The sequence below is a fragment of the Oryctolagus cuniculus genome, chromosome 18 (genome assembly GCF_964237555.1).
Source record: "Oryctolagus cuniculus chromosome 18, mOryCun1.1, whole genome shotgun sequence".
In the NCBI taxonomy this organism is placed as follows: domain Eukaryota; kingdom Metazoa; phylum Chordata; class Mammalia; order Lagomorpha; family Leporidae; genus Oryctolagus; species Oryctolagus cuniculus.
The window spans coordinates 19,185,524-19,212,513 of record NC_091449.1 but is presented as its reverse complement, the minus strand read 5'-3'; the positions used below and the strand labels follow the sequence as shown (position 1 = coordinate 19,212,513).

Here is a 26,990-nt window from a genome sequence, read left to right as displayed (position 1 = left end):
GGAGGCTGGGCTCCTGGGCTCCTGGCCCCCGGCCCATGTGCTGGCTGACAGCTTCCTGCTGCCCCGGGTCTTCAGCCCCTCCCTGTGGCTGCCTCAACCGGCTTTTCAGGAGACACTGCGTCCCGTCCCAGCTCCTGGCAATCAGCCCCTTGCCCCTGCCCAAGGGCTGGGAGGCACGAGGTTTGCGTGCCACGATGAGAATGTGATGCTGACTCCAAAACCTGCAACCCTCCCCGCTGGGTCCTTGCTGCTCTGGGAACCCAGGCACCCTTCCCTCCAGCCTCCATGGGACTCGGGCTCAGGCGTGGAAGCTCTACCCATCGCTTCCTCCAGTGCACCCATGGTTCCAGCTATAAATATTTGCAGAACTGTGGGCAATGCTTGAGAAGCTGGGGATACAGCGGTGACCAACACAGACCGAGGCCCTGTCCCCGGGGAGCGTTACAATCTGGTATATGGGACAATGAAAGCTGAAGGTAATTTCAGATCAGGTGACTGCTGCAGAAACCAAAGGGCAATGTTCCAGAGTGCAACCACAGCATGCTACGGTCACGGGCACAGCTTGCTACGGTCACGGATGGATGGGGGAGGAGTTTTGGAGAAGGTGGCATTTGAGTGGGGTGAGGAATGAGGGGGGACCAGCAAGACAAGAGCAAGGCAAGGAGCGTGCTGGATCTGGGGAGCAGGGGCGTGGCCTGTGGCGGGTGGTCCACAGGAGCTCTGCCCCTCCCCCCTGCCTGGACCCTCACTCCCAGGCAGGCTGGATGCGGAGCTGAAGGGTCCCCTGGTCCCAGCTTGAGAGGGTGACTGAAGGGGGCCTGGAGGGCGGCAGGAATGACAGGAGGTGGCTGGGAGGGCAGACCTGTCTGCTGGGGTGGAGCGAGCGAGCAGGGCTCCTCTCCAGTCCTGACTCACCCTGCACCTCTTCCTTGCTCAATCCCAAATCTCCCTGGGAAACACCTCCTTGCCCGGGACCAGGACCGAGCCTGCCTCCCAGGAGTGACTTGAGTCACGAGGGGTGGAGCCGAGGGCAGGAGAGCATACATAGCCGCCTGCCCTCCCTGGCCGCTCTCCGAATCCTCCCCACTGTCCCAGCAAAATGCGTCTCGCCCCTGTGCTTGGCTCCTGCTCCCTCCTACTGCTCCTGGGGGCCTTGCCCGGATGGGCGGCCAGCGACGACCCCATCGAGAAGGTCATTGAAGGGATCAACCGAGGGCTGAGCAATGCAGAGAGAGAGGTGGGCAAGGCCCTGGAAGGCATCAACAATGGAATCACGCAAGCTGGAAGGGAAGTGGAGAAAGTTTTCAATGGACTTAGCAGCATGGGGAGCCAGGCCGTCAAGGAGGTGGACAAGGGCCTCAACAGCGGCTTGGACAAGGTAGCCCATGGGATCAACAATGGCATCGGACAAGCAGGGAAGGAGGCTGAGAAGTTTGTCCACGGGGCCAACAACGCTGCTGGACAGGTTGGGAAGGAGGCAGACAAAGTGATCCATCATGGGGTCAACCAGGCGGGAAGTGAAGCAGGGAGGTTTGGCCAGGGGGCCCACCATGCTGTGGGGCAGGCTGGGGACGAAGCTGGGAGGTTTGGCCAGGGGGCTCACCACGCCTTTGGGCAGGCTGGGAAGGAGGCAGAGAAGTTAGGTCAGGGAGGCCATCATGCCTTTGGGCAGGCTGGGGATGAGGCTGGGAGGTTAGGCCAGGGAGGCCATCATCTTTTGGGGCAGCCTGGGAAGGAGGCAGAGAAGTTAGGCCAGGGAGGCCATCATCTTTTGGGGCAGGCTGGGAAGGAGGCAGAGAAGCTAGGCCAGGGGGCTCACCACACCTTTGGGCAGGCTGGGAAGGAGGCAGAGAAGTTAGGCCAGGGGGCTCACCACGCCTTTGGGCAGCCTGGGAAGGAGGCAGAGAAGTTAGGCCAGGGAGGCCATCATCTTTTGGGGCAGGCTGGGAAGGAGGCAGAGAAGTTAGGCCAGGGGGCTCACCACGCCTTTGGGCAGCCTGGGAAGGAGGCAGAGAAGTTAGGCCAGGGAGGCCATCATCTTTTGGGGCAGGCTGGGAAGGAGGCAGAGAAGTTAGGCCAGGGGGCTCACCACGCCTTTGGGCAGCCTGGGAAGGAGGCAGAGAAGTTAGGCCAGGGAGGCCATCATCTTTTGGGGCAGGCTGGGAAGGAGGCAGAGAAGCTAGGCCAGGGGGCTCACCACGCCTTTGGGCAGCCTGGGAAGGAGGCAGAGAAGTTAGGCCAGGGAGGCCATCATCTTTTGGGACAGGCTGGGAAGGAGGCAGAGAAGTTAGGTCAGGGAGGCCATCATCTTTTGGGACAGGCTGGGAAGGAGGCAGAGAAGTTAGGCCAGGGAGGCCATCATCTTTTGGGGCAGGCTGGGAAGGAGGCAGAGAAGCTAGGCCAGGGGGCTCACCACACCTTTGGGCAGGCTGGGAAGGAGGCAGAGAAGTTAGGCCAGGGGGCTCACCACGCCTTTGGGCAGCCTGGGAAGGAGGCAGAGAAGTTAGGCCAGGGAGGCCATCATCTTTTGGGGCAGGCTGGGAAGGAGGCAGAGAAGTTAGGCCAGGGGGCTCACCACGCCTTTGGGCAGGCTGGGAAGGAGGCAGAGAAGCTAGGCCAGGGAGGCCATCATCTTTTGGGGCAGCCTGGAAAGGAGGCAGAGAAGTTAGGCCAGGGAGGCCATCATCTTTTGGGGCAGGCTGGGAAGGAGGCAGAGAAGTTAGGCCAGGGGGCTCACCACGCCTTTGGGCAGGCTGGGAAGCATGGAGATGGAGTGGTCCAAGGGGTCTATCACGGAGTTAGCCAGGCAGGGACAGAGGCAGAGCAGTTTGGCCGTGATGTTCATTACTCTGCAGGGCAGCCTGGGAGAGAGGTCGACAAAGCTGTTCAAGGTGTCCACTCTGGGGTCAACCAGGCTGGGAGGGGGGTGGAGCAGCTTGGCCAGGGGGTTCACCATGGGGTTAATGAGGCCTGGAAGGAGGCAGAGCGGTACGGCCAGGGGGTGTACGATGCTGGAGGGCAGGCTGGGAGGGAGGCAGATAAAGTGGCCCAAGGGGTGCATCATGGAGTTCAGCAGGCTGGGAAGGAGGTGGAGCAGTTTGGCCAGGGAGTTCACCATGCCGTTGAACAGGCCGGAAAGGAAGCAGACAAAGTGGTCCACGGGGTCCACGATGGGGTCAACCAGGCCGGGAAGGAGGCAGAGAAACTTGGCCAAGGGGTCCACCATGCTGCTGGCCAGGCCGGGAAGGAGGCGGAGAAACTTGGCCAAGGTGTCCACCATGCTGCTGGCCAGGCCGGGAAGGAAATGGACAGGTGGCAGCAGGATGTTCATAATGGGGTCAACCAAGCCGGCAAGGAGGCCAACCAGCTGCTGAATGTAGGTGAACAGGGGCGGGGAACCGGGACGAAGGGGCCGGGGAGGGAGAGGTGAAACCCTTGGGACATTGGGGAGCCCAGGAAGCCTTTGTTTGGTGGAAGAGGTTGGGCAGTTCTCCTGCCGGGTCTCCCTTCTCCAAAGGAGCTGGCCAGGTGGAGAAGCCATTGTATTTGCCAAGCCCTGTGTCAGACTGTGGCGGGGACCCAGCCTCACCCTGAGGGGCTGTCCTGGTTAAGGGGGTCTAAGGCGAGGAGCTCAAAGCCTCCTGGGAAGCAGGAAGTAGTGAATGACCTCAGATCTGCAGCAGTGCAAACAGGAGGGGTGTGGGGCAACCCCGAGTCAGAGTGAGGATGCTGACTCCCTGATTCTCAGATAAGGCCAGCGGGGCGCAGAGAGGTTAAGGGGATTAGTCAAGGTCATGTGGGCAGTGCTCAGCGCTGGCAAGCTGCAGGTCAGGGTTCTTTCTCTTCTTCTACACTGCCCGATCGGGGAGGCCTCCTGCAGGAACGGACATCAGAGGCCGGGCAAGCAGTGCCACTCACAGCAGAACAGGCACCGAGGAGGGGCCTGGGTAATGGAAGGCTGACTCTCTTACGTCCAATCCCCAGTATCTACGTGGCAGGCATTGGGGTCAGCAAGATCTTGAGGGCTGGCCCAGGCTTCCAAGCCCAGAGCCACATCTGCAGCAAGGCAGGGAGCCAACGAGGGGTGGGAAGGGAGGAAGGGGCTGTGGGGGAGAGCGCCCCCTACTGGAGAGGGCCATGGCGCCCAGGGCAGGAGTCACTGGGCAGAGGCCGGGAGAGGGGGCAGGTTTGGGGATTGCAGCCCAAGGGCTGGCAGTGCCCAGGACAGAGGTCAGCTTGGTCAGGGCTAGGGTTAGACTGTGAGGTCAGGGCGGAAGCTGGACCTCGGTCCCAGCATTCGTGCAGCTCCTGGGTTCGCTGTCCAGGCAGGCTCCTTCTCGTGCACTCCCCTCACTACCACGGAAGGCAGGCATCCTTCCTGGCGTCTCTCCCTGTCTCCCACAGGACTGCCCTGGTGCCACGGCCAGGGGTTTTCTTTCTGGACCGTGAGGGGGCAGGGGGCTAAGCCCGTGCCTCCCACGCCAGGTCCGGTGGCCCCCGAGGGGAACAGGCTGCTGGGGCACAAGGGCTGAGCGGTGGCGATGACTCTCTGGGCTTCTGTCCACAGGGTGGTCAAGGCGGGTCTACCGGCCAGCACGGAGGGGCCGCAACCACTTCAGTAGCATCTGGAGTAAGTCAGGGGGGTGGGGCTGAAGGCCACTTGGGGGTCCCTGAGGATGGCGGTGGGACGGATGCTGGGGACTGACCTCCTTGTCCTTGAAATTCCAGGCCTCGGTCAACAAGCCCTTCATCAACTTTCCCGCTCTGTGGAGGGTGAGTGGCAGCCCCGCCCCCGCCCCGGCCTGTTTCCAGGCAGCTTCCCTGCCGGCAGATCCACAGCGGCACACACCCTCCAACCTGTTTGCCCAGCTCTGCTCTTCTCCCTCGCCACCTGCTCTTTGCCCTCCATGCCTTGCTGTCCATATCAGGGTGCCTCCCAGGCCCACGGAGGCCAACACAGCTGGCAGACATGACCTCCAGGGCCCCTGTGCGCCTGGGAGCCACAGGGGAGCAGCTGCCAAAACCGTGCCCCCAACGTGCCCAGCTTCTGTCCTTGTCATCTCTGACCTCCTCCCAACCACCCTACTGTGTCTATCTCTGGCCCTGTCGCCTCATGTCAGTGTGCTGGGGACGGGGCACCTGTGGCTCTGTCTATCCCTCCTGTGGATCCCAAAGTCAAAGCCAAGTCCTGGCCCTTCACTCAACAGCCCTGTAGTTGGCACCTGGGGCCGGGAGGTATGGGGGTGGCAGAGGGGTCTTCTGAAGCCAAACAGATGAGGCTTCCTGGTTGCTGCAGAGACCCCGAGCTCTGCCTGGGAGAGCTGGCTCCCCGTTCTTCCTAAACCCAGTGCCACCTTCCTTAAGATGCTCCCCAGAAGAGCCAGTCTCCTCACTTCTCAAGGAAGGGACGGGGTGCGGGTCCCCACCCCCTCGCGACTGTGCACCCCACATTCACTCCTCCTCTCTTCCAGAACGTCGCCAACATCATGCCCTGAACTGATGCCCTGACCTTGCTGAGCAGACGCTAGAATGACCTGAAGGAGCTGAGGGTTGTGGGGGGTGGCGTGGGGGGATTTCTGGAGCCCCTTAAAGGGGCCACTGTGAGATTTGTGAATAAATATGGTGCCCTGTACTCCTGGTCCTGGTCCACTGTGCTCGCCCGCCGGCTGTCTCCGCTCTGCGGAGGGAGCTGGGGGTCTGATGCGCCGGCTGGGCTGCGTGGGAGGTTTCGGGTCCATCAGCTCTCGGAGGGCAGCTGACTGGGACAAGCCAGACCCTGTCTGCCTGCAAAGCTGGCGCCTGGCCCTCAGAAGAGCACCCTGCAGGCTGCCGGTGGGGACAAAGCAGCGGGAGGGAGTGGCAGGAGCCGGGGTGGAGCCCGCTGAGGTGTCATCCTCTCCCAGGGTGTGGCACAGAAGAATAACAATAGCCACTTGTGTTGATTGTGCAATGCAGACCTGCCGGGCTCCCAGCTCGGGGCTTCCCAGGCGTGACATCATGGCATCCACCCAGCCGTCCATTAGGGCAGGGGCACTGTTATCGCTCCCAGTTCACCCGGGAGCGGGAGCACGTGGAGGCTTGCCCAGGGTAGGGACCGCGGCCAAGGTTACAAATGGATTTTCCTGTCTGGCATGGGCAGGAGGGGAATCGGTGAACAGGGAGAGAGGAGGGAGATGCCCACTGGGGGAGACCTCCTGGGGGTGGGGGGGGGAGGAGGCCGCGGAGGAAGACACTGCAGAGGAGGGAGGAGCACGGAGAGCGCAGGCCCAGTGCGCCCGCCGCAGAGCACTAGTGGTGGCACCCATCACACCTGCACTTAGGCCTCCCGCAGCCCCTCAGCACCCTCAAGGTAGGGCTGAGGAGGCTGAGGCTCCGCGGGGCCAGCCCAAGGAGAATGCAGCAGGTCTGCACCTCTCTCTACTGGGGGACCTCTCACAGCTGGCGGTGCCTCCACAGCCCTCCTGGGGCTCTCCCATCAGGACAGGTGCCCCAGGGGGCCTCACTTCCCGCCCAGGGGCCGCCAAGCGCCCCCTGCAGTCACTGCTTCCAGCTCCCAAATGGCATCCATCTCAGGGCCAAATTTTTTTTTTTTTTAATTTGACAGATAGAGTTAGACAATGAGAAAGACAGAAAGATCTTCCTTCCATTGCTTCACCCCTCGAATGGCCGCAACGGCCGGTGCTGCACTGATCCGAAGCCAGGAGCCAGGTGCTTCCTCCTGGTCTCCCATGCAGGTGCAGGGCCCAAGCACTTGGGCCATCCTCCACTGCCTTCCCGGGCCACAGCAGAGAGCTGGAGGAGCAACCAGGACTAGAACCAGGCATCAGGGCCAAAATTAAGGCAGCTCCTGCCCTGGGGAGTTTAATCTTCCAGGGACTAGGCCCTAAATGGACAGGAACACCAAGTCCGGGGCAGGGCATGAGGAGAACTTGTGACAGCAGCAGGGAGAGGAGAGGCCACACGCGCCCGACGCCAATGCTGACGCTGACGCTGACGCCGACGCCTCGCATTCCCTGCCTTTTCCCGAAAGAACCTGAGAGCGAGTGATGTGCGCCCACCACGGAGACCCCGCCAGGCACAGCCGACTGAATTCCTAGGCTCACATACGCACGCGTCCAGCCACGTAGTGGGACATCTTTGGTGCATTTCAGAGTAAGCCGGAGGCACCTGTTTGCTGCCCATTCGTCTGGGCAGGGCCTAGTCTGTGCTGAAGCAGCCCTTGTTTTGCAAAGGCAACAGTGAAGGACATCATTCTTTCACAGACTTCACTGTATGCACATAAGGATCCTGGAAATACCAGAGGGGTACGGGGTCCGCGCTCTGTGCACTGAGGGTCCCTCCTGGATGCTTCTGGGAAAGCAGCGCTTCCAGCTGGCTTTGGAGGGTGCACGAGGCACAGCCCTGTGCTGGCGGGAGGCCGCCTCTGCTGACACTCCGCTAGGACTGTGTCCTGTCTGCCCCGTCCCCAGACGTCACCCACCTGACCACCCCCCACCCTTGCCCTCCTTCACACTGCTTGTGACAATTCGGAACTGCATTATAAATAATACATGCTTAGTACCCACTTTCCCCCCTGGGACTGTGAGGATCTCTGCGCGAGGTGGAGACCAGGCATGAAGCAGCAGTGGGGAGGCCCCTGGCGTGCAGTGGACCCACGAAGGCAGGGCCTCTGCAGCGGTGTGGGCTCAGGCAGGGCGGGGACGGGCACAGTGCGGGGGAAGGGCCAGCGGTGGGGACCAGGGAGAGGAGTTTGGGAGGGATGCTCACAGCCGTCTTTGACTGGGTCTGGGCTGGGCGCTCACAGACATGATTCATTCCAGCCTCTCAGCCCCCCACCCGGGGGGGCACGGGACATCCCCAGCACAGGGGAGGGGGGATGAAGCTCCTCGAAGGAGCGAACTGCTCCAGGCCACCCAGTAGCAAGTGGCCATGGGCATGGCTCCAATTCGGCTGGGGAGGTGGCAGGTGTCCCTCGCTAACAGGTCCTCTTAAGAAGTGTTAGGATGTGTGTGTGTGTGCACATGTGTGCATGCGTGTGTGCGTATGTGTGTGTGTGCATGTGTGTGAATGAAACAACTGCCAGGAAAGCAACCCAAATGTACCCATGCCCAGCTCTGCCAGGAATGTCTCGTTGCTGTCTTATCTCCCTAGGTAGATGGTGAGCCCAAGGCCACACACACAGGCACACACACTCTCTATCCCTTCCATTGCTCAGCACAGGGAACACTCACGGAATTCGCTGAATAAATCATACCATGAAAGTCTATCTTAAAAATCCTTGCAAGGAGCCAATTTGGTCTGAACTTTTGCATACCTGCTTGATTTCTACACACAGCATGTGTTAGGTACTACACGCAGTAAGAGCTACATACTGTAGTGTACACTGTGTACTGTCATGTGCGAGCTCTATGACCTATACTGGTTCAGGAATCAGGCAGCCTAATGTCTAAGACAGTATTTAGCTTCTGCGTTGCTGACTACTTAAGTTGCAATAAAAGAGACATAATAAAGAATTATAATCAGGATTGGCCGGCGCCGTGGCTCAATAGGCTAATCCTCCACCTTGCGGCGCCGGCACACCGGGTTCTAGTCCCGGTCGGGGCGCCGGATTCTGTCCCGGTTGCCCCTCTTCCAGGCCAGCTCTCTGCTATGGCCAGGGAGTGCAGTGGAGGATGGCCCAGGTGCTTGGGCCCTGCACCCCATGGGAGACCAGGAAAAGCACCTGGATCCTGGCTCCTGCCATCGGATCAGCGCGGTGCGCCGGCTGCAGCGGCGGCCATTGGAGGGTGAACCAACGGCAAAAGGAAGACCTCTCTCTCTCTGTCTCTCTCTCTCACTGTCCACTCTGCCTGTCAAAAAAAAAAAAAAAAAGAATTATAATCAGGATCAAGAGAAAGAACTCTACTGTATCAATCCTGCTGCGCAAAGACCGACCAATCAGAGTGGCTGGGTCATCAAGATTTTCCCATCGGCTCCCCGTACTTTAGTAATTACTCTCACTGAGCCAGTGAGAAAAGCAGCAGTCATCTAAAGTGGGTAAGATTTATAAGGCGCAAACTCCAGTTGTTAAGAGACGGCTCTGCAACTTTTTCCTAAAAATTTTCCCTCTTCCAGGATGAAGTTTTTTTAAAGATTTATTTTCTAAAGTTGTATTTATGAAATGCATGAAGTTTGCATTCCTTAAATAAAAGGCTTCTGGGAAAAATAAATTAAAAAAAGGAAAAAAATTTAAAAATAAAGATTGCCCCAAATTTTATTTTATTTATTTGAAAGGCAGAGAGAGGAAGAGACAGAGAGCTCTTCCATTCCCTGGTTCACTTCCCAAATGGAGGTGGTTCCAGCTGAGGAAGTGGAGCAGCTGGGACTCGAACCAGCACTCTCCTATGGGATGCAAGTGTCACAAGCGGCAGCTTAACCTGCTGTGCCATGATGCCACTGCCCCTGCCCCTCCAGCCAGTGTGGTCTTGGGCTCAGATGGAGCAGAAAGTGCAGAGCCCCTTCAGTAACCGGGGTAAGTCCTCGCTGTGCTTCGGGCTTTCTGCCTTCAACACACATTTCTCCCTTTGACTTAAAAAATGGAATTCAGTACCATCAAAAATGGAGAGTCCTTGGTCTGTAATCAGTGGGAGTCCTTAAGATCAAGGCTGTCAGCAGACGTTGACGGAAAGTAGAGACGCAGGGAGAAAAAGGGAAATGACTAGATTGTGTAGATGCTAAGGAAAGGAAGTGGATTTCACACAGCCGGGAGTAGATTGTGTAGACGTTAACAAAGGAAGCGGGTTTCACACAGCAGGGAGTAAGGCTGCACACCACTGTGTGGGGAAAGCTAAAGGCGTCTGCAGCCAGTTGGGCCGAGATGGACGTGCCGGGCTAACGCAGGGAGGAAGAGGATGCGGGTCCGGTGAGGGAGAGCCCTGTGGTTTGGAGAGTGCCCTGAGCAGCCTGCAGTGCCGCAGGCCTGAACCCCAGGACCCAGGGCCTTCCCCAGGGGCGGAGTCCACTCCCACCACAGCCTGGCAGCGCTGCAACCTGCGAAGACCCACTCAGGCACCTGCAGGGAGCTCACTGTTTCTGAAGAACTAAGCAGAAGGTGACCGGGTGAAGACAGGAGATGCCACACAATTCTTGATCTTTTTTTTTTTTTTTTAATTATGCATTTGAAAGGCAGAGTTGTAGAGAAAAACAGAGATGGAAAGCTCTTCCATCCGCTGGCTCACTCCCAATACCTGCAACACCCTGCGTTTCACCTGGGTTTTCCACGTGAGTGGCAGAGGCCCAGGGACTTGCGCCATCCTCTGCTGCTTCCCCAGGCACACTAGCAGGGAGCTGGGTGGGAAGTGGAGCAGCTGGGTAGAATGTAGGTTCATATGGGCTGCTGGTGTCACCCACTATGCCACAGTGCCACAGTGCCCCCGCTGCTTGATGTCTTGTGATTAACTCTTAAGTGCTAGTGTCCAGTCTTGATGGCACAGGCAGACTCCTTGGTTCTCGGGGTCTTTTTGGCCCAAAACTCAGGATTCCCAATGTGCCTCTGGGCAGACAGATCTGCTCCAACTGACTACAGGGAAGTCCTGGCCTCACTCTGACCACCGTACATGAAACACTTCCTGTGCCTTCTCTCCCCCTTGTGTTTTCCTTCCCACGTGCTCGACTCTCCCAGTGTGGGCGCCCCAGGAGATGGTGTGGCCCTATTCCACACTCTGTCCCAGTGCCGAGAACAGACACAGCACAGTGGAACGCTGAGTGGGGAGCGAAGTAGTGCTTAGGGAGAAAAGCTGAAACCAGAGGGCTTTGGATGTGATGTGGGCATGCCTGAGGTGCGGGCAAGACTAGCTTCGGGAGCAAGGGAGGCAGGTGATGTTAGAGAAAGAGTTGTTTGGTGTCAGACCCACCAGGGTCACCCCATCTGGGAAGTGGGGATAGTACGGACCTCCCAAGGGTACAGCGAGAATTAAATGAGGTGGTGTAAGAGCATCTAACATTCTATCCCGCTCACAGGAGGCGTCTGAGGAATACAGCCCCGGGGGCAGAATGTGGGACTGCTGGCAGCCAGGGAAATGGAACACGGCCTTGGATAATGTGTATGAGAGGCCGGCAGGACGTTAATGAGGAATTGGGGGCAGAGCTGAGACTCAAGCCCAGCACTTCACGTGGCGTGCGGGCCCTGTGCCAGACACCAGCCCTCTTCCTTTTCAACAGACAGGCTAGGAGAGCTGCAGCCAGCTATGATGGAATGCCACTGTTGCGTCTCACCATGTTTTTCTGGTACTTTCTATCTGTGGGCAAGTGATCCTGGCTTTCCACTTACACGCGTGATACAGGAAGTAAGCGAGCTGGTCTGAAGAGAAATATTAGCGACAGAGAAGGGACACTGGAGGTGAAGTCGAGCTGGGGAAGGAGCCCTGAGTCGGGGAGTGCTCCGCCAGGGCCCCTCCTCCTGCCCATGACCCTGCCCTACGGAAGCAAGCTCGGGCTGGGGTCTCTATCACCAATCCGGGGAGCCCCAGACTCACTCCTGCAGCCCCTCTCTTCACACACAGTCCCAGAGAAAAACCAAACTCAGATCTACCCAGAGAACCAGCAGGGGCGTCTGACAACCAGGAGGAGGACCAGGAGGCTGAAAGGCGTGGGGGCCAGGGCCGCAGAGGGTTGCAGGCCAGGCCTTGGCTCTGGGCTCCTCTGCGTGCTCACGCCGACCTCTCGAGCCCCCATGTCTCTGTCTCTAAACGGGGTAGCCACAGGCCTAGCCAGTCCCTGCAGTGTTGAGTCCGGTACTGGGCACACAGCCTCGGATCCACGGGAGCTACCATTATTGCTATTCCCATTTTCTGCCATGACGCTCATTAAGGAGTCAGCAATGGAGAAACAGGGCCGAGGAGCACGGCGGGGCTGGTGTTTACAGGTAGGAAGGCTTGGATGTTACAAGCTGGGGTGCGGGTGTCAGGGTGGAGAGCAAGGCAGAGACTGACCGAGACGTTGAGAAAGACAGACGGAAACTGCCCCTCCCAGCTGGGCGATGAATCCCAGTGATACAGGACCGTGCCAAGTGGGCGGGGCCGGGCCCCAGCCATCAGAAACAGCCACACTTGCAGAGCAGGGAGAGGCCTGTGTCCTGTGCAGGCACTTGGGGAGAGGGCCACGGCGGCCACGGATGACTCTCGGCCTCGTGTCCATCCTGCCTCTCTTGCCGGGGCTGCCCTGGCCCTGGGAGAGGCTGAGGGGTGGGGAGCGGCTGCAGTCCCACCCCTCAGGGGCCATGAGCTCACGCAGGGCACAGTCCCCCTCCAGGGCCTGGTAAACAGGATGGAAGCCTGGGTCAGCTGCTCCCTCCCTTGGCCTTTGCCTCCCACTTGTTTCCCCGGGGGCGGCTGGCTCGCCCAGCTCCCCGCCCCCACCCACCCTTCCCATCAGAGCAGCCCGGATGCTGCTACCTGTGCCAGTCTCGGGGTGGGGGCCGCTTCCTTGCCTGGCGCCTGGGGGTCCTCATGAGGGCTTGCCCCAGAAGCTCAGAGCCCCGGCTCCCTCTCCGCGGACTGGCAGGTGCTGAAGAGCAGGAGGGCGGTCACCTGTAGGTGGCAGTATGGGAGGGGAGAGAGCTGAAGGCTGACTGAAACTAGGAAAGGCTGAGACGGGGCGGCTGCCCCATGCCCAGCGGGCTCCTGGGACCCTGGGCAGCCCTATCGACTCACCCCTGGGGGTTCCCGTGACTCCTGTCTCCTGAGCGCCCCCCCTCCTCTAGAAGACACCAACAACTTGTCTCCTCAGATGCCCCATCCCCACCCTGCGCCCCAAATTCCTGGGGTTGCACATCCCAGTCTCCCTCCCTCCCTGGTGCATGGGCTCCCTCTCTGTTTCGACACAGAGTGGAAGGCTCACAATTACAGTTCATTATCCTATCGGTGGCTGGCCTGAGTCACCAGGGGAGGGACCCCGGGCTGCCCAGCCCTGCCACCGTCTCCCAAGCACAGTATAAGGAGTAGTGGCCAGGAGGAGGGCTCTGGGAAGGCCGGGGACTCTGGGAAAGGAGAGAGAAGGCTGCAGACCTAGAGGCAGGGAAGGACAAGTAGTCGGAAGGAAGACGAGAACCGAGGCGGGCACGCACAGGAAGGGAAAGGGCAGCAAGACAGACGCTGGAGTGGGGAGCGGACACTCGGGAGAGCGGAGGGAGCTAGGCAGACATGAAGTTGCAGGGGTCCCTGGCCTGCCTCTTGCTGGCCCTGTGCCTGGGCAGCGGCGAGGCTGGCCCACTGCTGAATGGAGGGGAGAACACCGGAGCAAGTGCTGCTGAGGCCATCGGACAGCGGCTGGGGGATGCCGTCAGCCATGGAATTGGGGAGGCCGTGGGCCGAGGGGCTGGAGAGGCAGCCGGCTCTGGAACCAGGGAGGTCCTTGGCCAAGGGGGTGGAGAGGCAGCCGGCTCTGGAACCAGGGAGGCAGGGGACACTGTCAACTACAGGCTGGGGGAAGCCGTCCATGACCTTGGAAACTCTGGGGGGGAGGCCGGCAGACAGGCTGAGACCATCGTCCGCCAAGGAATAGACGCTGTGCACAGCTCCGGTTCTTGGGTGAGTCCCTGGGGGGCCAGGTGTGGAAACTGGGGGCTGCAGCATAGCGGGTAGCATTCCATATGGGTGCTGCTTCCTGTCCTGGCTACTCCACTTGTGATCCAGCTCCCTGCTAATGCACATGGGAAAGCAGTGGAAGATGGCCCCAGCCACCCATGTGGGAGACTCAGAAGAAGCTCCTGGCTCCTGGTTTCAGCCTGGCCCAGTGCTGGCCATTGGGGCCATATGGGGAGTGAATCAGCAGATCGAAGATCTCTGTCTCTCTCTGTAACTCTGCCTTTCAAAATAAATAGAATAAATCTTAACAAAGCCCCACAAAATTGGAGGGCTGCGGCTGGGCTGAGACTTGGGAAGCAGCTGCAGGGATGTTGGGGTCTCTGAAGCTGTCGGGGGCACCTCCCTCCCGTGCTACACAGCCTCCCTCCCTCTGCTGCCGTGCAGTCTCTGTACTGTGTCCCTGCCCGGCTCTGGCTGGCCCGCCCGCCGTGCACCAGAGATGGGCACACTGAGCGCAGGTGTGCTCTCCTGGCAGGGTTCGTCGGGGGGCCATGGCATCCTGGACTCTCAGGGGAGCAATCCTGGAGGTCCAGGGACCCCCTGGGGCCAGCGGTACCCGGGAGCCTCGGAAGGCAGCTTTGGAACCTACTCTCCCGGAGGCTCCTCGGGCCAAGGAGGTAACGGCGCACCATTCGGCTCTGGGACGGATGCTCAGGTGAGGGAGCCAGCCCAGCCCGGCTACCTGCCCCCTGCCCCCTGCCCCCGCCCCCCCCCCGCCTCCCTTCAAGCCCCACTCTCCGCGCCCCCTCCCTTCCTCGGCCTTCCAGAGACCACACTCGTCTTTCTCTCTCTCTCCCTGCAGGGAGCAGTGGCCCAGCCTGGTTACGGTTCAGTGAGAGGCAGCAACCCCAACACAGGGGTAAGAGGAGGAGTGTGTGTGACAGAAAACAGGGCGTGGCGAAGGGGGAAGAAAGAGTGGCAGGGAGAGAAGCCTGGGCCCCTGGGCTGGGACGACAGGGGCACGGGGAGGAGGCTGGCGGGAGGGAGGGCCATGGAGGGGAAGGGAAGCCAGGCCACACGGACCAGGAGCCTCCTGCTTGTGGAGACGCTTTGCAGGACATCTCTAAACTCCTCGTCCACTCCCTCCACAGTGCACCAACGCCCCGCCCTCCGGCTCGGGTGGAAGCTCCAGCAACCCTGGGGTAAGAGCAGCCAAGGCGCCAACTCTGCTCCCCTTCGACGGGATCACCGGGGAGGGAGGCGAGCAGGAGCTGTTCCGTGTTCTTGACCTTAATCTGCACACTCCCTCTTCCTGCCCCTCAGGGCGGCAGCAGCCACGGTGGTGGCAGTGGTGGCAGTGGCGGCAGCAGCAGCCACGGCGGCGGCAGTGGTGGCAGTGGTGGCAGCAGCAGCCACGATGGCAGCAGTGGTGGCAGCGGCGGAAGCAGCAGCCACGGCGGCGGCAGCGGTGGCAGCGGTGGCAGCAGCAGCCACGGCGGCGGCAGCGGTGGCAGCGGTGGCAGCAGCAGCCACGGCGGCGGCAGCGGCGGAAGCAGCAGCCACGGCGGCGGCGGCGGAAGCAGCAGCCACGGCGGCGGCAGTGGTGGCAGCGGCAGCAGCAGCAGCCATGGTAGCAGTGGCAGTAGCAGTTCTGGGCCCGGCGGGGTGAGTTTTGCTCCTTTATTGAAGGCAGAGCTGGGGTGAGGACCCTGGTGGTCCCTGAAGGCTGCCATAGCTCGGGTGGGGGGATGGCGTCATTGGTGGTGGTCATGCTGGGGGGTCCTTTAGTCCCAGGCCAGCAGCGCCTCCTGCCCATGCACATGGGAGAGCTCAGGAGAGGGGCTGGGAGCCACATCCGGCTTCCTGGGAGGCGGGAGGGTGCCGGCAAGGCATTAGGTCCACGACAAGCTGCTTTAACGCACTGCTCTGTATCCCACCGTCTTTTCTCCCATCTAGGGACGGCCTTTAGAAACTTCCAGGGACGTGGACCAAAGTTTCTCAGTCTCCAAGGTAAGGGTGCCAGGAGGCCCTGGAGCTTCCACCTTGCAGGAGAGACAGGTGAGGCCGAATGGGGCCGGCCCCGGCTTGCCCCCTGGTGGCGAGATCCAAGCTGCGCTCTAGCCCGCCGCAGGAGTCGTGTGGATGGAGGTCCGGGACTCAGATAACCTGATCATCACGCATCTGCACAAACGCCAGGCCCCAGCTGGCCTTATCTGTGCTCAGAGTAGCGTCGCCCAGGGGCTCACTGGCCAAAGAAGGGGAAGGTGCGGAGGTTGGAGAGGCGTGGGAATCTGATCAAGAGACTGAGTGTTGCAAATAATCCAGACCACAGCGGGGAGCCGAGTGGTCCCTTCGCGCGTCCTTTTAGGACAGCCTGTGCCTTCCTTTGCAGGGAACCAATTCCGGCCCTTCCTCAAGCAGCAGCGGCGGCAGCGGAGGTGGACACAGACCCGAGGTGAGCGGCCAGTGGGCGCACGCAGCCCCAACAGCCCTCAAGCTGCGGCAAGAGGCACAAGCCAAGCGGAATCATGCCTCCCGCGGGAGAAGGCTGCGGGGGGGGGGGGGGGGGGGACGAAGGTGCCCCACCCCGGGAGGGGGGACGCGCTGCACTGGGGTAGAGGGGAACAAAGCCTTCTTCTCTGTCCCACAGTGTGACAACCCTGGGAACGATGCCCGAGTGAGCGGAGGATCTGGGAGCCAGGTGAGAGACGCGCTGCTCCTCACTGCCACTGTGTCCACCCCTCCTGTCTCAGCCCCTTACCTGTCACTCTCCCATCCAACCCGTGGGGGAAACTGACAATTCAGGCAGAAAAAACCCAAGTGCTTACTCCTGTAAGGACTAACAGTCTCCAAGTAATAATTCACAGCAAAGCCTGCGACCTGTTCCTGACTCTGCAGCACAGACAGGGCTGCGAGGGATCCTGTGCAGCTCAGGGAGTCCAGCTAGAAACACCATCACTGCAAATGCCCTAGCCCTGGCCAGCGAGCGGAATTTGGTGAATTCCTGGCACAAGTGTTTTGGAAAGCTCATTTCCCTCCAGTTATTCTGGAAATCTGGGCTTTCTGCCTGCACCTGAGGCTCCGCCACAGCAGGCGTGACACTCGTATCCACACCAACCACCTGCGGGCTTTGTGAAGGTGCAGGCTGGGATTGAGCAGCTGTGGGGCGGGGCCAGCTCTGGGGGCAGGCCCACATGGTGAGGAGCAAGGCCCCATGGGAAAAGCTGGCGCTGGCCTTGGGGCTCTGCTGAGTCTGCTCTCTGAAACACTCCTCTTCCAGTAGGGATACTAGCCTTGCATGCGTGAGAACACAGGTTTTAAGACACGTTCTCCCGGTTTGTAATTCTATTTCTAGTCTTGATGCACCAAAGTCTTGAATACGCAGGTAGTAAAAAAAAAAATCAGTCTTTTTCTCTATGGTTCCTGTTCCTGGCGTGTTGCTTTACAAGTCCAGTTTTTTCTAGCATTAGAATACTGAGGGTTTCTGGTTTTCAATTTGACTTGTGCCCTATCTGGACTTCATTTTGCTGGACATGGTCCAGTCCCATCCACTCTGACCAATTCCAGGAGAGAACTGCATTAGGAGTTTGAGGGGAATCCTAGCAAAAGCACACGTTCATCTTGGGGGCTGGCCCCAGAATCTGAAACAGGGAGCTGGGCTTCACTGTCTCATCCCTCGCGGCGTCAGAGGGGACCGCAGGCCTTGCGCAGCAGAACACGTGATGGTGGTTGGCAGTCCGGTAACAGCACCAGCAGAGACCAGTCCCAGATCCCAGTGAGTCCCGTGTGAGCCCTGGCAGTGAGGAAACCAAGAGAACCAGGGGCTGACTTGGCAGGAGACTGGGCCACACCCGCACGAAGGTCCCCAGGCTCTGTCCAGCCGGCAGCGCTTTTCTGCCCACGTGAAACACCAGGCGGCTGAGGTCAAGTCATCCGACAGCCAGGCCTGCTGGGGTTTCCAAATCAGGGACGATTCAGGTGCTCTGACGACAGAGGCCCTCCTGTCCTGTTGGAGTTTGGGCAGCAGATGGGCAGACGGCGCTGCCGTCCACAGACGCCGTTGGTGAGCAGTGCCTGGTCCCCAGGAGGCCGAGACAAGCCCTGCCGGACAGGACCTCGTGCTGAGGTCCCGGGACACCCTCGGTGCTGCCTGGGGCTCCGTCTCCTCGTTCCGAGCCCCGCACCTGCACCCTGCTATCCCGCCCTCTCCTCCCTGCTGACTCTTCCTCACCCCTGTCTCCCCAGGAAAGCAGAGAGAGCAGTCACCTCCTTGGGGGCTCCCAGAGCAGCCATCAGGTGAGCTGGCGGAGGCAGGGCTGGCATCACGAGTCTGCAGTGCGGGCACAGAAAGCTCAGGGCCTTGAAAAGCAGCAAAAAACGCGGCTTCTTCCCAGGCGCTCTGAGTCTGCCCTGGGATCGCTGGGAACCAGATGGGGATCCGGGACCTCCACGCCTCCTCAATTCATTCATTCATTCATTCATTCATTCCCTCCCTTCCGCTGTGAGGGGAAAACCAGACAAAAATCACACAACAATGGGTTAGGGGATGTTTTAAAAACCTGTATTTTTAAAAAAGATTTTATTTATGTGAAAGGCAGAGTTACAGAGAGAGAGGGAGAGACAGAGAGCTACCATCTGCTGGCTCACTCCTCAAATGTCTGCAACAGCTGGGGCTGGGCCTGGCCGAAGCCAGGAGCCTGGAACTCCAGCTGGGTCGCCCACGTGGGTGGCAGGGCCCAAGCACTCGTCCCGTCTTCCGCAGAAGCATTAGAAGTGAAACTGCTGGCATTTGAACAAATGCTCCAGTATGGGCTGCCGGCATTGCAAACAGTGGCTTAACCCGCCGCACCACAATGCCGGACCCTGAAATCGTGTTTACAGGAAGGCAGTGTTGAGAGGCGGGAAGTCGCTGGACTGAGTGAGGCGACTCTGAGTGACTTGTCGGCTGTGCGTCTTGGGCAAGACAGTGGCCCTCCCTGCGCCTGGCTTCCCAGGGAAAGCAGGAGTGTGCTGTGACTTGCTCACCTCCCACAGCTGCCCTAGAGCTTTGTGTGTCACAGCCAGACCGAGGAGGCGCAGGGTCAGACACTGGAGACAGGCCCTGAGGCCAGCCGCTGGCTACCACCCAGTTCCACTCTGAGGCAGGGCACAGCGCAGTGCCTGGCAGTACTCTCACTACCAGGGACGTTTGGGGGGACAGGAGAAGATGGAGGAGAGAAGAGGAATATGATTCAGGGGTTGGGTAGGGCCACCTGCAGCAAGTTCCCTCCTAGGAAGGCTCTCAGAGGTTGGAGTCTCAGTGCGGTGAGCAGACGGGCAGGTGGCCTTTCAGAGTACAGGAGCAAAGGCGGAGGTGCGCGGGCCGGGGCAGGCTGATGGGATGCGGAAGCCTTGAACATCTGCCCCCCTCTGCCTCCCCCAGGGGCAAGGCTCTGATGGGGACAGCAGCGGCAAAGGTGACGTTGTCAACGGACTCAGTGGCGTGGTGAGTGGTGCGGTGTGATTCCACCTTGGGCTGGGACCCTGGGGTGGGACCCCCCTCACCTCCTCTCCCGACCCTGTGCCTCCTGCGCCTGCCGCTGGCTCACGGAGTGAGGTCACAGTCTCACTCCCTGTCTCACTGGGTCCTCAGAACTCGCAGACGGCGCCTGAGCTCTTCAACTTTGACACGTTCTGGAAGGTGAGTTCCGGGAGACGGCGCGGCTCAATCCTCTTTGGAAAACCAACCCCTGCCCCATGGCCCCAGGCTAGAGTCCTCTTTCTTCAAGTTATTTTTAGTTTAAAAATTTATTTATTTGAGAGGCATTAAAGGCAGAGAGAGAGAGAGAGAGGCCACTACTTTATTCCCTCAATGCCTGCAACAACCAGGGCCAAAGCTACAAACTGCAGCTCAGGTCTCCTGAGTGACAGGAATCAATGAACTTGAAGCATCCACAGTGTGCACTGGCAGGACGCTGGGGCTGGCACGCACACCCGGGAGGCAGGTGTGGTATGTGCCAGGCCAAACGCCTGCTCCCCGGGAAGTTCTCTCTGCACCAGCGGTCAGCAGCAGCCCTGGACTGCTCCTGGCCCAAGACCTGGGCCGACTACATTATGACCCACTTTCTTTTCCTTTTGTTATGCCTCTGCAGAATTTTAAATCCAAGCTGGGCTTCATTAACTGGGACGCCATAAACAAGGTAAGGCTGGAAGGCCGTGCAAGCAGAGCTTTGTGGGAACGGGCTGTGGGGGAAGGAAGCTGACCTCTGCTTGTGGAACCGAGGAACCCATGACGAGGGCCCCGAGACAGTGCTTAGGGCAGCGCTAAAAACAAAACAAAACAGAAAACAGAGGTGGAGGGAGGTGGGTGACAGCAGAAACACTGGAAACGGTTGGGAGTGGGGGTGCATGGAGGGAGGGGATGGGTCTCTGATGTCTCAACATGGGGACCTGATGGGTTCTAGACTTCTGTTCCCCCTGACTTGGAATGTTGAGGGGACAGTACGTAGGCCTAAGCCCCTGGGTAAGACCGCATGAATTGGGGGGTTAAAGGCGACACCAAGACAGAGGGGCCCAGAGACAGGAGAAGGAAGCACACATTTGCCAGGTGCCTGGTGCTAGTGGGCACTGGTGATCTTAGAAGACAGAGGCCAGAACCCCGCCCTCCTCTGCAGGGGAGCCCTGGCCAGGCTGACTGACACCAGAGTGAGGCTGCATCTGCAGGGCAGGGGCTGGGCTGCACGGCACGGAGAGGGCAGGGGAGCGGCCCAGCGGCCCACGCCAGAAGTTCTCCCTGGGGGCCCACCCTGTGCTGTCTGAGCTTTTCTCTATCTTTTTAAAAGAGTATTAATTAGTTGCCAAAGTTAAAAACTTGAGAGACTTCACACAATAACCCGGATTTCCGACTTCTCTTGAGAAATCTGGCAACCGCAGGCCCCCCTTTCCACGGGGCGTGACAGGCCCAAGCCCAGTGGCAGCTGCTCTGGCCATGGGCGCGTGCCCTACAGTGGCCAAGCCACCCCTGCCCGTCACAGGCGGTTTAGCCACCGACTGGCCCCCGTGAGCAGGTGAGGGCCCGAGCCTTCCTGTAGGGCAATGAAGACTGGAGCCCTGCCCTGGGAAATCCTGTGCTCCACAGGGCAGGAGGCCCAACCTGGAGGAGAACCAGGCTGACCTCTCGGGAGAGAGAGGAGTGCAGAAGGCCCCGGCGGCCGCGGCTTCCCGGTTTGAGCAGGGACAGGACTGTTTTACCCAGGACAGTTTCTGTGGGGGCATGCCTCCCTCCTGTGGCCCCTGGGGTCCCAGAGCGTTCTTGCTCACCAGAGGGACAGTAAAGGGAGGGAGGCAGGCAGGAGTCACAGGGCCAGCTCCCTGGAGGGCAGGTTTCCCCTCGCCGTGGGGGCAAGAGCTGAAGACTCCCGGTGAGTGAGGAGCGGGGAGGGGACGCCACTTAGCGCTCCGAGTGACACAGGGGCGCTCATGCCGAGGCTGGGACATCAGGATCTGCCTGGATGACAGTGGGGGAGAGAAGGCTCCTGCTGCTTTCTGGAGCAGGGATCCACGCTGCCCTGGTCTTGGCCCGCCGCTTCCCTGAATTGCTATTCCTCCAGCTCCCTCTTTGAACCTGTTCCTTTGCCCAGGACCAGAGGAGCTTTCGCATCCCATGACCTCCAGACAAGGAACCACCAGACGGAGGGAGGCCCTCAGCCCCTCTTTGAGCGCCTCTCATCATTAACCTCCACCCTTGCCCTTGAAATAAACCGCAGCTGCCCCCGACTCCCGTCTCTGCTCCTTTCTTACGTCTCACTGTTGTTCTGGGGGCTGGGGCGGGGTGGCTTCGGTCCCATAGCTTGGGAGACAGGCTGGAGGTGGCCCAGCAGGTGGAAAAGGTGGGGCGCTCTGGGGCCAGGTCCTGGTGGTGAGATTTCGCTACAGAGGCAGGGGGAGCCGGGAGAGAAAACTCCGTGCTCGCACTGCTGGGGGCAGGGCAGCTGGGTAGAGGCTCGGAGACCCAGCCTCTCTCTGCAGTTCCCTAAAGACTCTCAGCACCCCCTTCCTCCCCACCCTGAGTCACCACGGGATCCTGCAGGCTGAGAGACAGTAGCAGGAGCCAGAGGCTGGCTCCCTGCTAACTGCTCCCCACCTTTCATCCACAGGGCCAACTCCCGGCCCCCAGCACCCGAGCCCTCCTCTACTTCCGACGACTCTGGGAGGTAGGCAAATCCTTGCTTCCTGGTCCGGGCCTCCCTCAGGGCAGCCATGCTGGGCTCCAGCCTCCCCATCACAAACTCCCTCTTTGCATTTTTGCGCTGGGTAATCTCCCCCAGATCTTATCACCAATTCCATCGCAAATTCTGCTGCCCTCAACCTCCCATGTGCTTATCTTCACTGAACCCCAAACCACACCCAGTCCCAGCGCCAGCCCTCCACGGGACCCGGGATCTGGAAACCTTCCCAGCACCCCGCCACTTGGCACCCTGCGGGTTGTGTCTTCCCGGGCCCACTCCTGTTTCCCTCTCCCTTCAGGATTTCAAACGCAACACCCCTTTCCTCAACTGGAAAGAAATTATTGAGGTAAGGGCGAGGCAGCTCAGCTCTGGGAAGTTGGGGTTCAAGGCCCTGGGCTCGTGGCTTGCTGATTTTGCCCCAGTTTCTTCCCCTCCCTGCGGAGGGAGGTGCCTTCCCATCTTTATGCAACCCTGAGTGGGGGTGGGGTGGCAGCGAGAGGCTGTGAGTCACTGAGAGTAGGGTGGGAGGTCCACCCTGGGATAAAAGCCCAGGTCCCGAGGCTCGGGGCCTCCCCAGTCCCTGAAGCATGAAGCCGGCCACGGTCTCCGCTCTGCTGCTGTTCCTGCTGGGTTTGGCCTGGCTCTGGGGGAGCCACAGCTGGGTGGGTACTGCAGGATGAGCAGGTGGGGGGCCAAGAGGCGCGGAGGGGGAGGGGACGTGGGGCTAAGGTCGGCTCTCAGGCGCTGGGAAGGGGCAGTGGGGAGGAAAGCTGACGTGACACGGGAGGGGCTGGGTCACGGGCGAGCGCAAGCAGGTGCTGGGGGTTTGACTGTCTGGGGCCCGGGAAGGAAAGGCAGGGCCTCTGGGTCCTGTACGAGACCACGCCTGGACTGGAGTGGCCTTTGGGCAACAGAATCCTTGGGCACTAGCTGAAGAACCTGAGGCTGAACAGGGGGTGCCACGCAAGGGGAGGTGTCAAGGCCCTCCATCCAGCTGATGTCCACGCACACCTGTAGGACCTGACCTGCGCTGCTATGTGAGCTTTCACGGAAAGCTGGGAGACTGATTTTGAACTACTCACAATTAATCTAATTTAAAAATGCAGCGCAATGGCCGGCACCGCAGCTCACTAGGCTAATCCTCCGCCTGCGGCGCCGGCACCCCGGGTTCTAGTCCCGGTCGGGGCGCCGGAATCTGTCCCGGTTGCCCCTCTTCCAGTCCAGCTCTCTGCTATGGCCCGGGAGTGCAGTGGAGGATGGCCCAAGTGCTTGGGCCCTGCACCCCATGGGAGACCAGGAGAAACACCTGCTCCTGGCTTCAGGTTGGTGCAGCGCACCGGCCATAGCGACCATTTGGGGGTGAACCAACGGCAAAGGAAGACCTTTTTCTCTGTCTCTCTCACTAACTCTGCCTGTCAAAAAAAAAAAAAAAAAAAAAAAAAAAAAGGCAGCACAAGTGAAAAATGTGTGGAGGCCTGTGGACAGACGGTCTGTGACCTCAGTGTTAGGGAGATTAAGGTACAGGTGAGATTAAGGCTCAGGTGGAGTGTGGATCAAGCAGAGTTAAGTCAGAGGTAGGGCTTACCTTTCAGACTGTGTGTGTGTGTGTGTATGTAGGCCATCCTGTGTGTGTGCGTATGTGCGTGTGTGTGTGCATGTGTGTAGGCCGTCCCGACAGAGGAGCGACAATGGCAGGAACCGGACTGCTTTCCTAATCCTTGGGATTTCCCCCTTGCCGCCAAGGGCATCTGTGGAGTGCCCTCATGGCGAGTCTGCTTTCTTTCCCTGCTCCCGCCCAGAGCTATGCTGACGGCTCAGCGTCTGTAGAAAGTAGCCTCTCTGTGCACAGGCATGGAAGGGCCTCTGCACGGAGCAGTGGGCTTTAGTGTAGGCACAGCAGGTGCCCGGCTCGGCCCCAGGGGGCCAGTGTGGGTTGAACCCGTGCTGTTCCAGAGTGCTCTCAGGCCAGTGCTGTAGGTGCACAGTGGCGGGGGGGTGGGGTAGGGGGGGACTGTTGCCAAATCCGGTTCTCTGCCGACGCTGAGTGTGGAAATGGGTGTCCTCCATCTATCTGGGCCATCACCCTCCTGCAGGCTCACAGCACTCATCACGTACCGCCGAGAAGGGCGGGGTGGGGAGGGTGACCCTGGGGCTCCCAGAGGAGGGCAGAGCCTGGGCAGTGGGAGCTGGAGCTTGGGGGAGGGGGAATCTGGCCTGGCCTGAAGCACCACAGCAACACTGGCCATGGCTCCTCTCTGCCACTCAGGGTGCGGATGCCTCATCACTGCAAAAGCGGGCAGGCGGTGCTGACCAGGTGAGTCTCGGCGCCCTCCCAGCCCCGGGGCCGAGGCAGTGGGTGTGGGGGTGGGGGGACGGGGGAGGAGCCTCCACTGCCTGGGGCTGGCCCGGCTGAAATCCTCTTTCACGCTCCCATTCCACAGTTTCCTCAGCCTGGCGCAGGACGGCAAGAGCGGCCGGCTGTAACTTCCAAGGCAAGAGATCCAGCACCCGACCACGGGGTTGAGACTTCCCGACTTTCCTGGGTCTCCTATCGTCACCTCCTGAGTTAACACTTGAGTTAGGGGAGGTCCTGGGGGGAGCAGGAGGCAGGCCATTTGGGCTGCACAGTTGAGGGAGGTGAGCGGGTGGGCTCCGGCTGGCTGGAGGAGAGTTGGTCAAGGAAATCATGTGACGGGCGGGGAGGGGGGGGCAAGCTTTAAGACGTCGCGCAGGGCATAGGCGTGGGGTGTTTATCCCGGAGCAATACGCCTTCATCCCTCTCTTCCCTCTTTGTCTCTCAGAACTACAGTTACAACCAGCAGGCACATCCTACCGCCTATGGCATACAGTACACAGTCAAGACTCCTGGGAAGGTGAGACTGGCACCTGCCCTGGTTTCCCCTGGGGTCTCATTGATTAGCTAGGCCTGCGTCCTGTTTCCTTGGAAACCCAGGCCTCCGATGCTTTTTAAATAAAAAAAAATGTAAAAATCAGACAGAAATGGAGAGAGACAGAGACAGAGAGACAGAGATGTCCTATCCACTGGTTCACTCTCCCAAATGCCTACAATGTCTGAGGCTGGGCCAAGCTGAAGCCAGGAGCCAGGAACCAGGAACTCGGTCTCCCACATGGGTAGCAGGGATACAAGTCCTGAGAGCTTCCAGGGTGTGCTGGCAGGAAGCTGAAGCTGGAAGTAGAGGCAGGATTGAAACCCAGGCATCTGATATGGGATGCGGCACCTCCAATGGTGTCCTCACCAATGACCATGCCCCCCACCCTCGCCCTCCATCAGGGAGATGGAGGGCAGTCCGCAAGTGGAGGGCGGAAGAGTTTGACGCTCCTCACACCCACCCACCTGCAGAAAGTTCAAAGTCAGCGGCAGCTTTGTCAAATGCAATGGAGAGAACTGGAAACCAGAGTCCTCTCAATGAGGAAATCATGTGATGCGTGGAAAAGACAGCTTTACTGGGAGGTGCTTGTTCTCGGCCAATTGTACTGGGGGGAGAGGCAAGCAGATTCGCTCTTAGAAGCAGCTAGCCCAGGGGCCGGCACTGTGGCACAGCGTGTTAAACCCCTGCCTGAGATGCTGGCATCCCACAGGAGCACTGGTTCAAGTCCCAGCTGCTCTGCTTCCAATCCAGCTCCCCACTAATGTGCCTGGCTTAAGTGCTTGGGCCTCTGCTACCCACAAGGGAGACCTGGATGGAGCTCCAGGCTCTGGGCTTTGGCTTGGCCCAGCCCCAGCCGTTGTGGCCATTTGGGAAGTGAAGCAGCATATGAAGCTGCTCTCTCTCTCCCCCCCATCTCTCTCGAACTCTGCCTTTCAAATAAACAAATCTTAAAGCAATCTTATAATAATAGCAAGTGAGTATGCTAAATACTAATTAGATTGGCAAAGACAAACCAGCCAGGTATTTCCTTCCGTCTCCCAGAACGATAAAGTTCCTGAGGGAGAGGTCCTTCTAGAAAGAGATCAAGAGCCACCTGCTGACGGAAAGGAGGGGAGATGCCGTGGATCCTCCCCGTGGTGGCCGCCTTGCCAAGCATCTGTGGCCAGCTTCTGGCCAGGCAGGCAGACGGGATCTCTGTCTTCCCAGCCGCCCTGGCCAGTGTGTGCAGGGACCATGCTCCAAGTCATCGGGGTAGAATGGACTTAGGGTGACTCATCTGCTGGAAAGCAGTTCCCCTGGCCGACTGTCCACAGGCAGGCTGAAGGACCGCGGGGGGGAATCCGGTCTGAGTGCCCCTGCCCCCAGGCCCTGTGAGAGCCCCGGGGCCTCAGCAAAGCGCACATCATGACCTCTGATCTTCTCTTTCCAGGGAGGAGTCACACCTTCTTCCTCAGTGAGTACAAGGGCTGAGAGACTGTGGTGGAGAGGCCGGAGGGGGATAATGTGATGCCCTCCTGACCTTGTCCTCATCCTGCAGGCCTCCCGGGTGCAACCTGGCCTGCTGCAGTGGGTGAAGTTTTGGTAGGTGAGTGTCAGAGTCACCTGTTGGGGGCAGAGCTGGATCCTGGCATTTCCTCAGCCCTCAGCCACGCAAAGTCCGGTTTGCTCGGAGTGGAGGCCCAAAGGGACTGAGAAGGAGGAGACCCCATTGTGGGACGACTCAGAGAACGACACTTGGGAAGCACCTACGGGCAAGGGGCTGAGCAGTGGGCGTGGGGGGAGGAGCTCAGGTCCAGGCAGAGGCAGAGAGGCGCTCGTTCACGGGAAAGGGTTCAGAGGCAGGAAGGCGTGAGCCGAAGACGGAACAGAACTTGGCAGAACTCCAGAGTCTGTTTTAGGTAGGACAAAAGTGAGGGAGCGCAGTGGGACAGGTAGGAAAGCAAAGGGGCTGCCGGAGCCTGGAGCTGGATGTGAGGGTGTCCGGGCTCAGCAGACTCGCGAGTGGCCACCTTCTACCAACTGTCTCCTTCTTCTAGAGGATTCCTCCAGTCCACGCGGAGGCCCTGGCAAACATCGCCAGCGAGGAGCCTGCCGAGCTCCTCCCAGCAGCTCTGCGGCCCACGCCGGCCCTGCTCTGGGCTCTGGGTTGGGGACCTGGTTCACTGCTCCTCAGTATTCCCGCTCCACTGTGGTGTCCCCACGCCCACAGCCTCCGATAAACCAAGCGCTTTCTTCACCGACTTCACCTGAAGTCACTGTGACAATTTGCAGGAGGAATTTCCCACTTTTGAGTTCTCTGTAGAAATAAAAACACAATTCCTGCCTCCCTA

General features: G+C 59.7%; 3 protein-coding genes across 13 annotated transcripts in view; 2 read left to right on the top strand and 1 right to left on the bottom strand.

Moving 5' to 3' along the window:
* The window catches only part of GAPDHS (glyceraldehyde-3-phosphate dehydrogenase, spermatogenic), a 64,455-nt gene that overhangs the window by 12,282 nt on the left and 25,183 nt on the right, over nt 1-26,990 (bottom strand). The window lies entirely within an intron of this gene.
* On the top strand, nt 1,015-16,014 carry SBSN (suprabasin). 9 transcript variants are annotated; one of them, XM_070062448.1, is made up of 5 exons: nt 1,015-1,643; nt 1,698-3,376; nt 4,568-4,630; nt 4,729-4,773; nt 15,789-16,014. In XM_070062448.1, the coding sequence occupies exons 1-5, from the start codon at nt 1,100-1,102 to the stop codon at nt 15,855-15,857; spliced, it is 2,400 nt and encodes a 799-aa protein (XP_069918549.1). In that variant the 5' UTR covers nt 1,015-1,099; the 3' UTR covers nt 15,858-16,014. The 9 variants fall into 9 exon arrangements, with proteins under 9 accessions (XP_069918549.1, XP_069918547.1, XP_069918548.1 ...); XM_070062450.1 differs by having other exon boundaries at nt 1,035-1,378; nt 3,131-3,376; XM_070062449.1 differs by having other exon boundaries at nt 1,037-1,465; nt 3,131-3,376.
* DMKN (dermokine) lies at nt 12,977-26,990 on the top strand. 3 transcript variants are annotated; one of them, XM_051836113.2, is made up of 20 exons: nt 12,977-13,565; nt 14,098-14,277; nt 14,425-14,481; nt 14,714-14,764; nt 14,886-15,227; nt 15,519-15,572; nt 15,955-16,017; nt 16,213-16,263; nt 17,808-17,858; nt 18,985-19,047; nt 19,195-19,242; nt 19,694-19,741; nt 21,698-21,754; nt 22,068-22,115; nt 24,036-24,083; nt 24,211-24,261; nt 24,571-24,642; nt 26,090-26,113; nt 26,198-26,245; nt 26,697-26,990. In XM_051836113.2, the coding sequence occupies exons 1-19, from the start codon at nt 13,179-13,181 to the stop codon at nt 26,243-26,245; spliced, it is 1,743 nt and encodes a 580-aa protein (XP_051692073.2). In that variant the 5' UTR covers nt 12,977-13,178; the 3' UTR covers nt 26,697-26,990. The 3 variants fall into 3 exon arrangements, with proteins under 3 accessions (XP_051692073.2, XP_051692075.2, XP_051692076.1); XM_051836115.2 differs by lacking the exons at nt 21,698-21,754; nt 22,068-22,115; nt 24,036-24,083; ... (3 more) ...; nt 26,198-26,245; nt 26,697-26,990 and adding an exon at nt 21,182-21,317; XM_051836116.2 differs by lacking the exons at nt 12,977-13,565; nt 14,098-14,277; nt 14,425-14,481; ... (9 more) ...; nt 21,698-21,754; nt 22,068-22,115 and adding an exon at nt 22,273-22,431.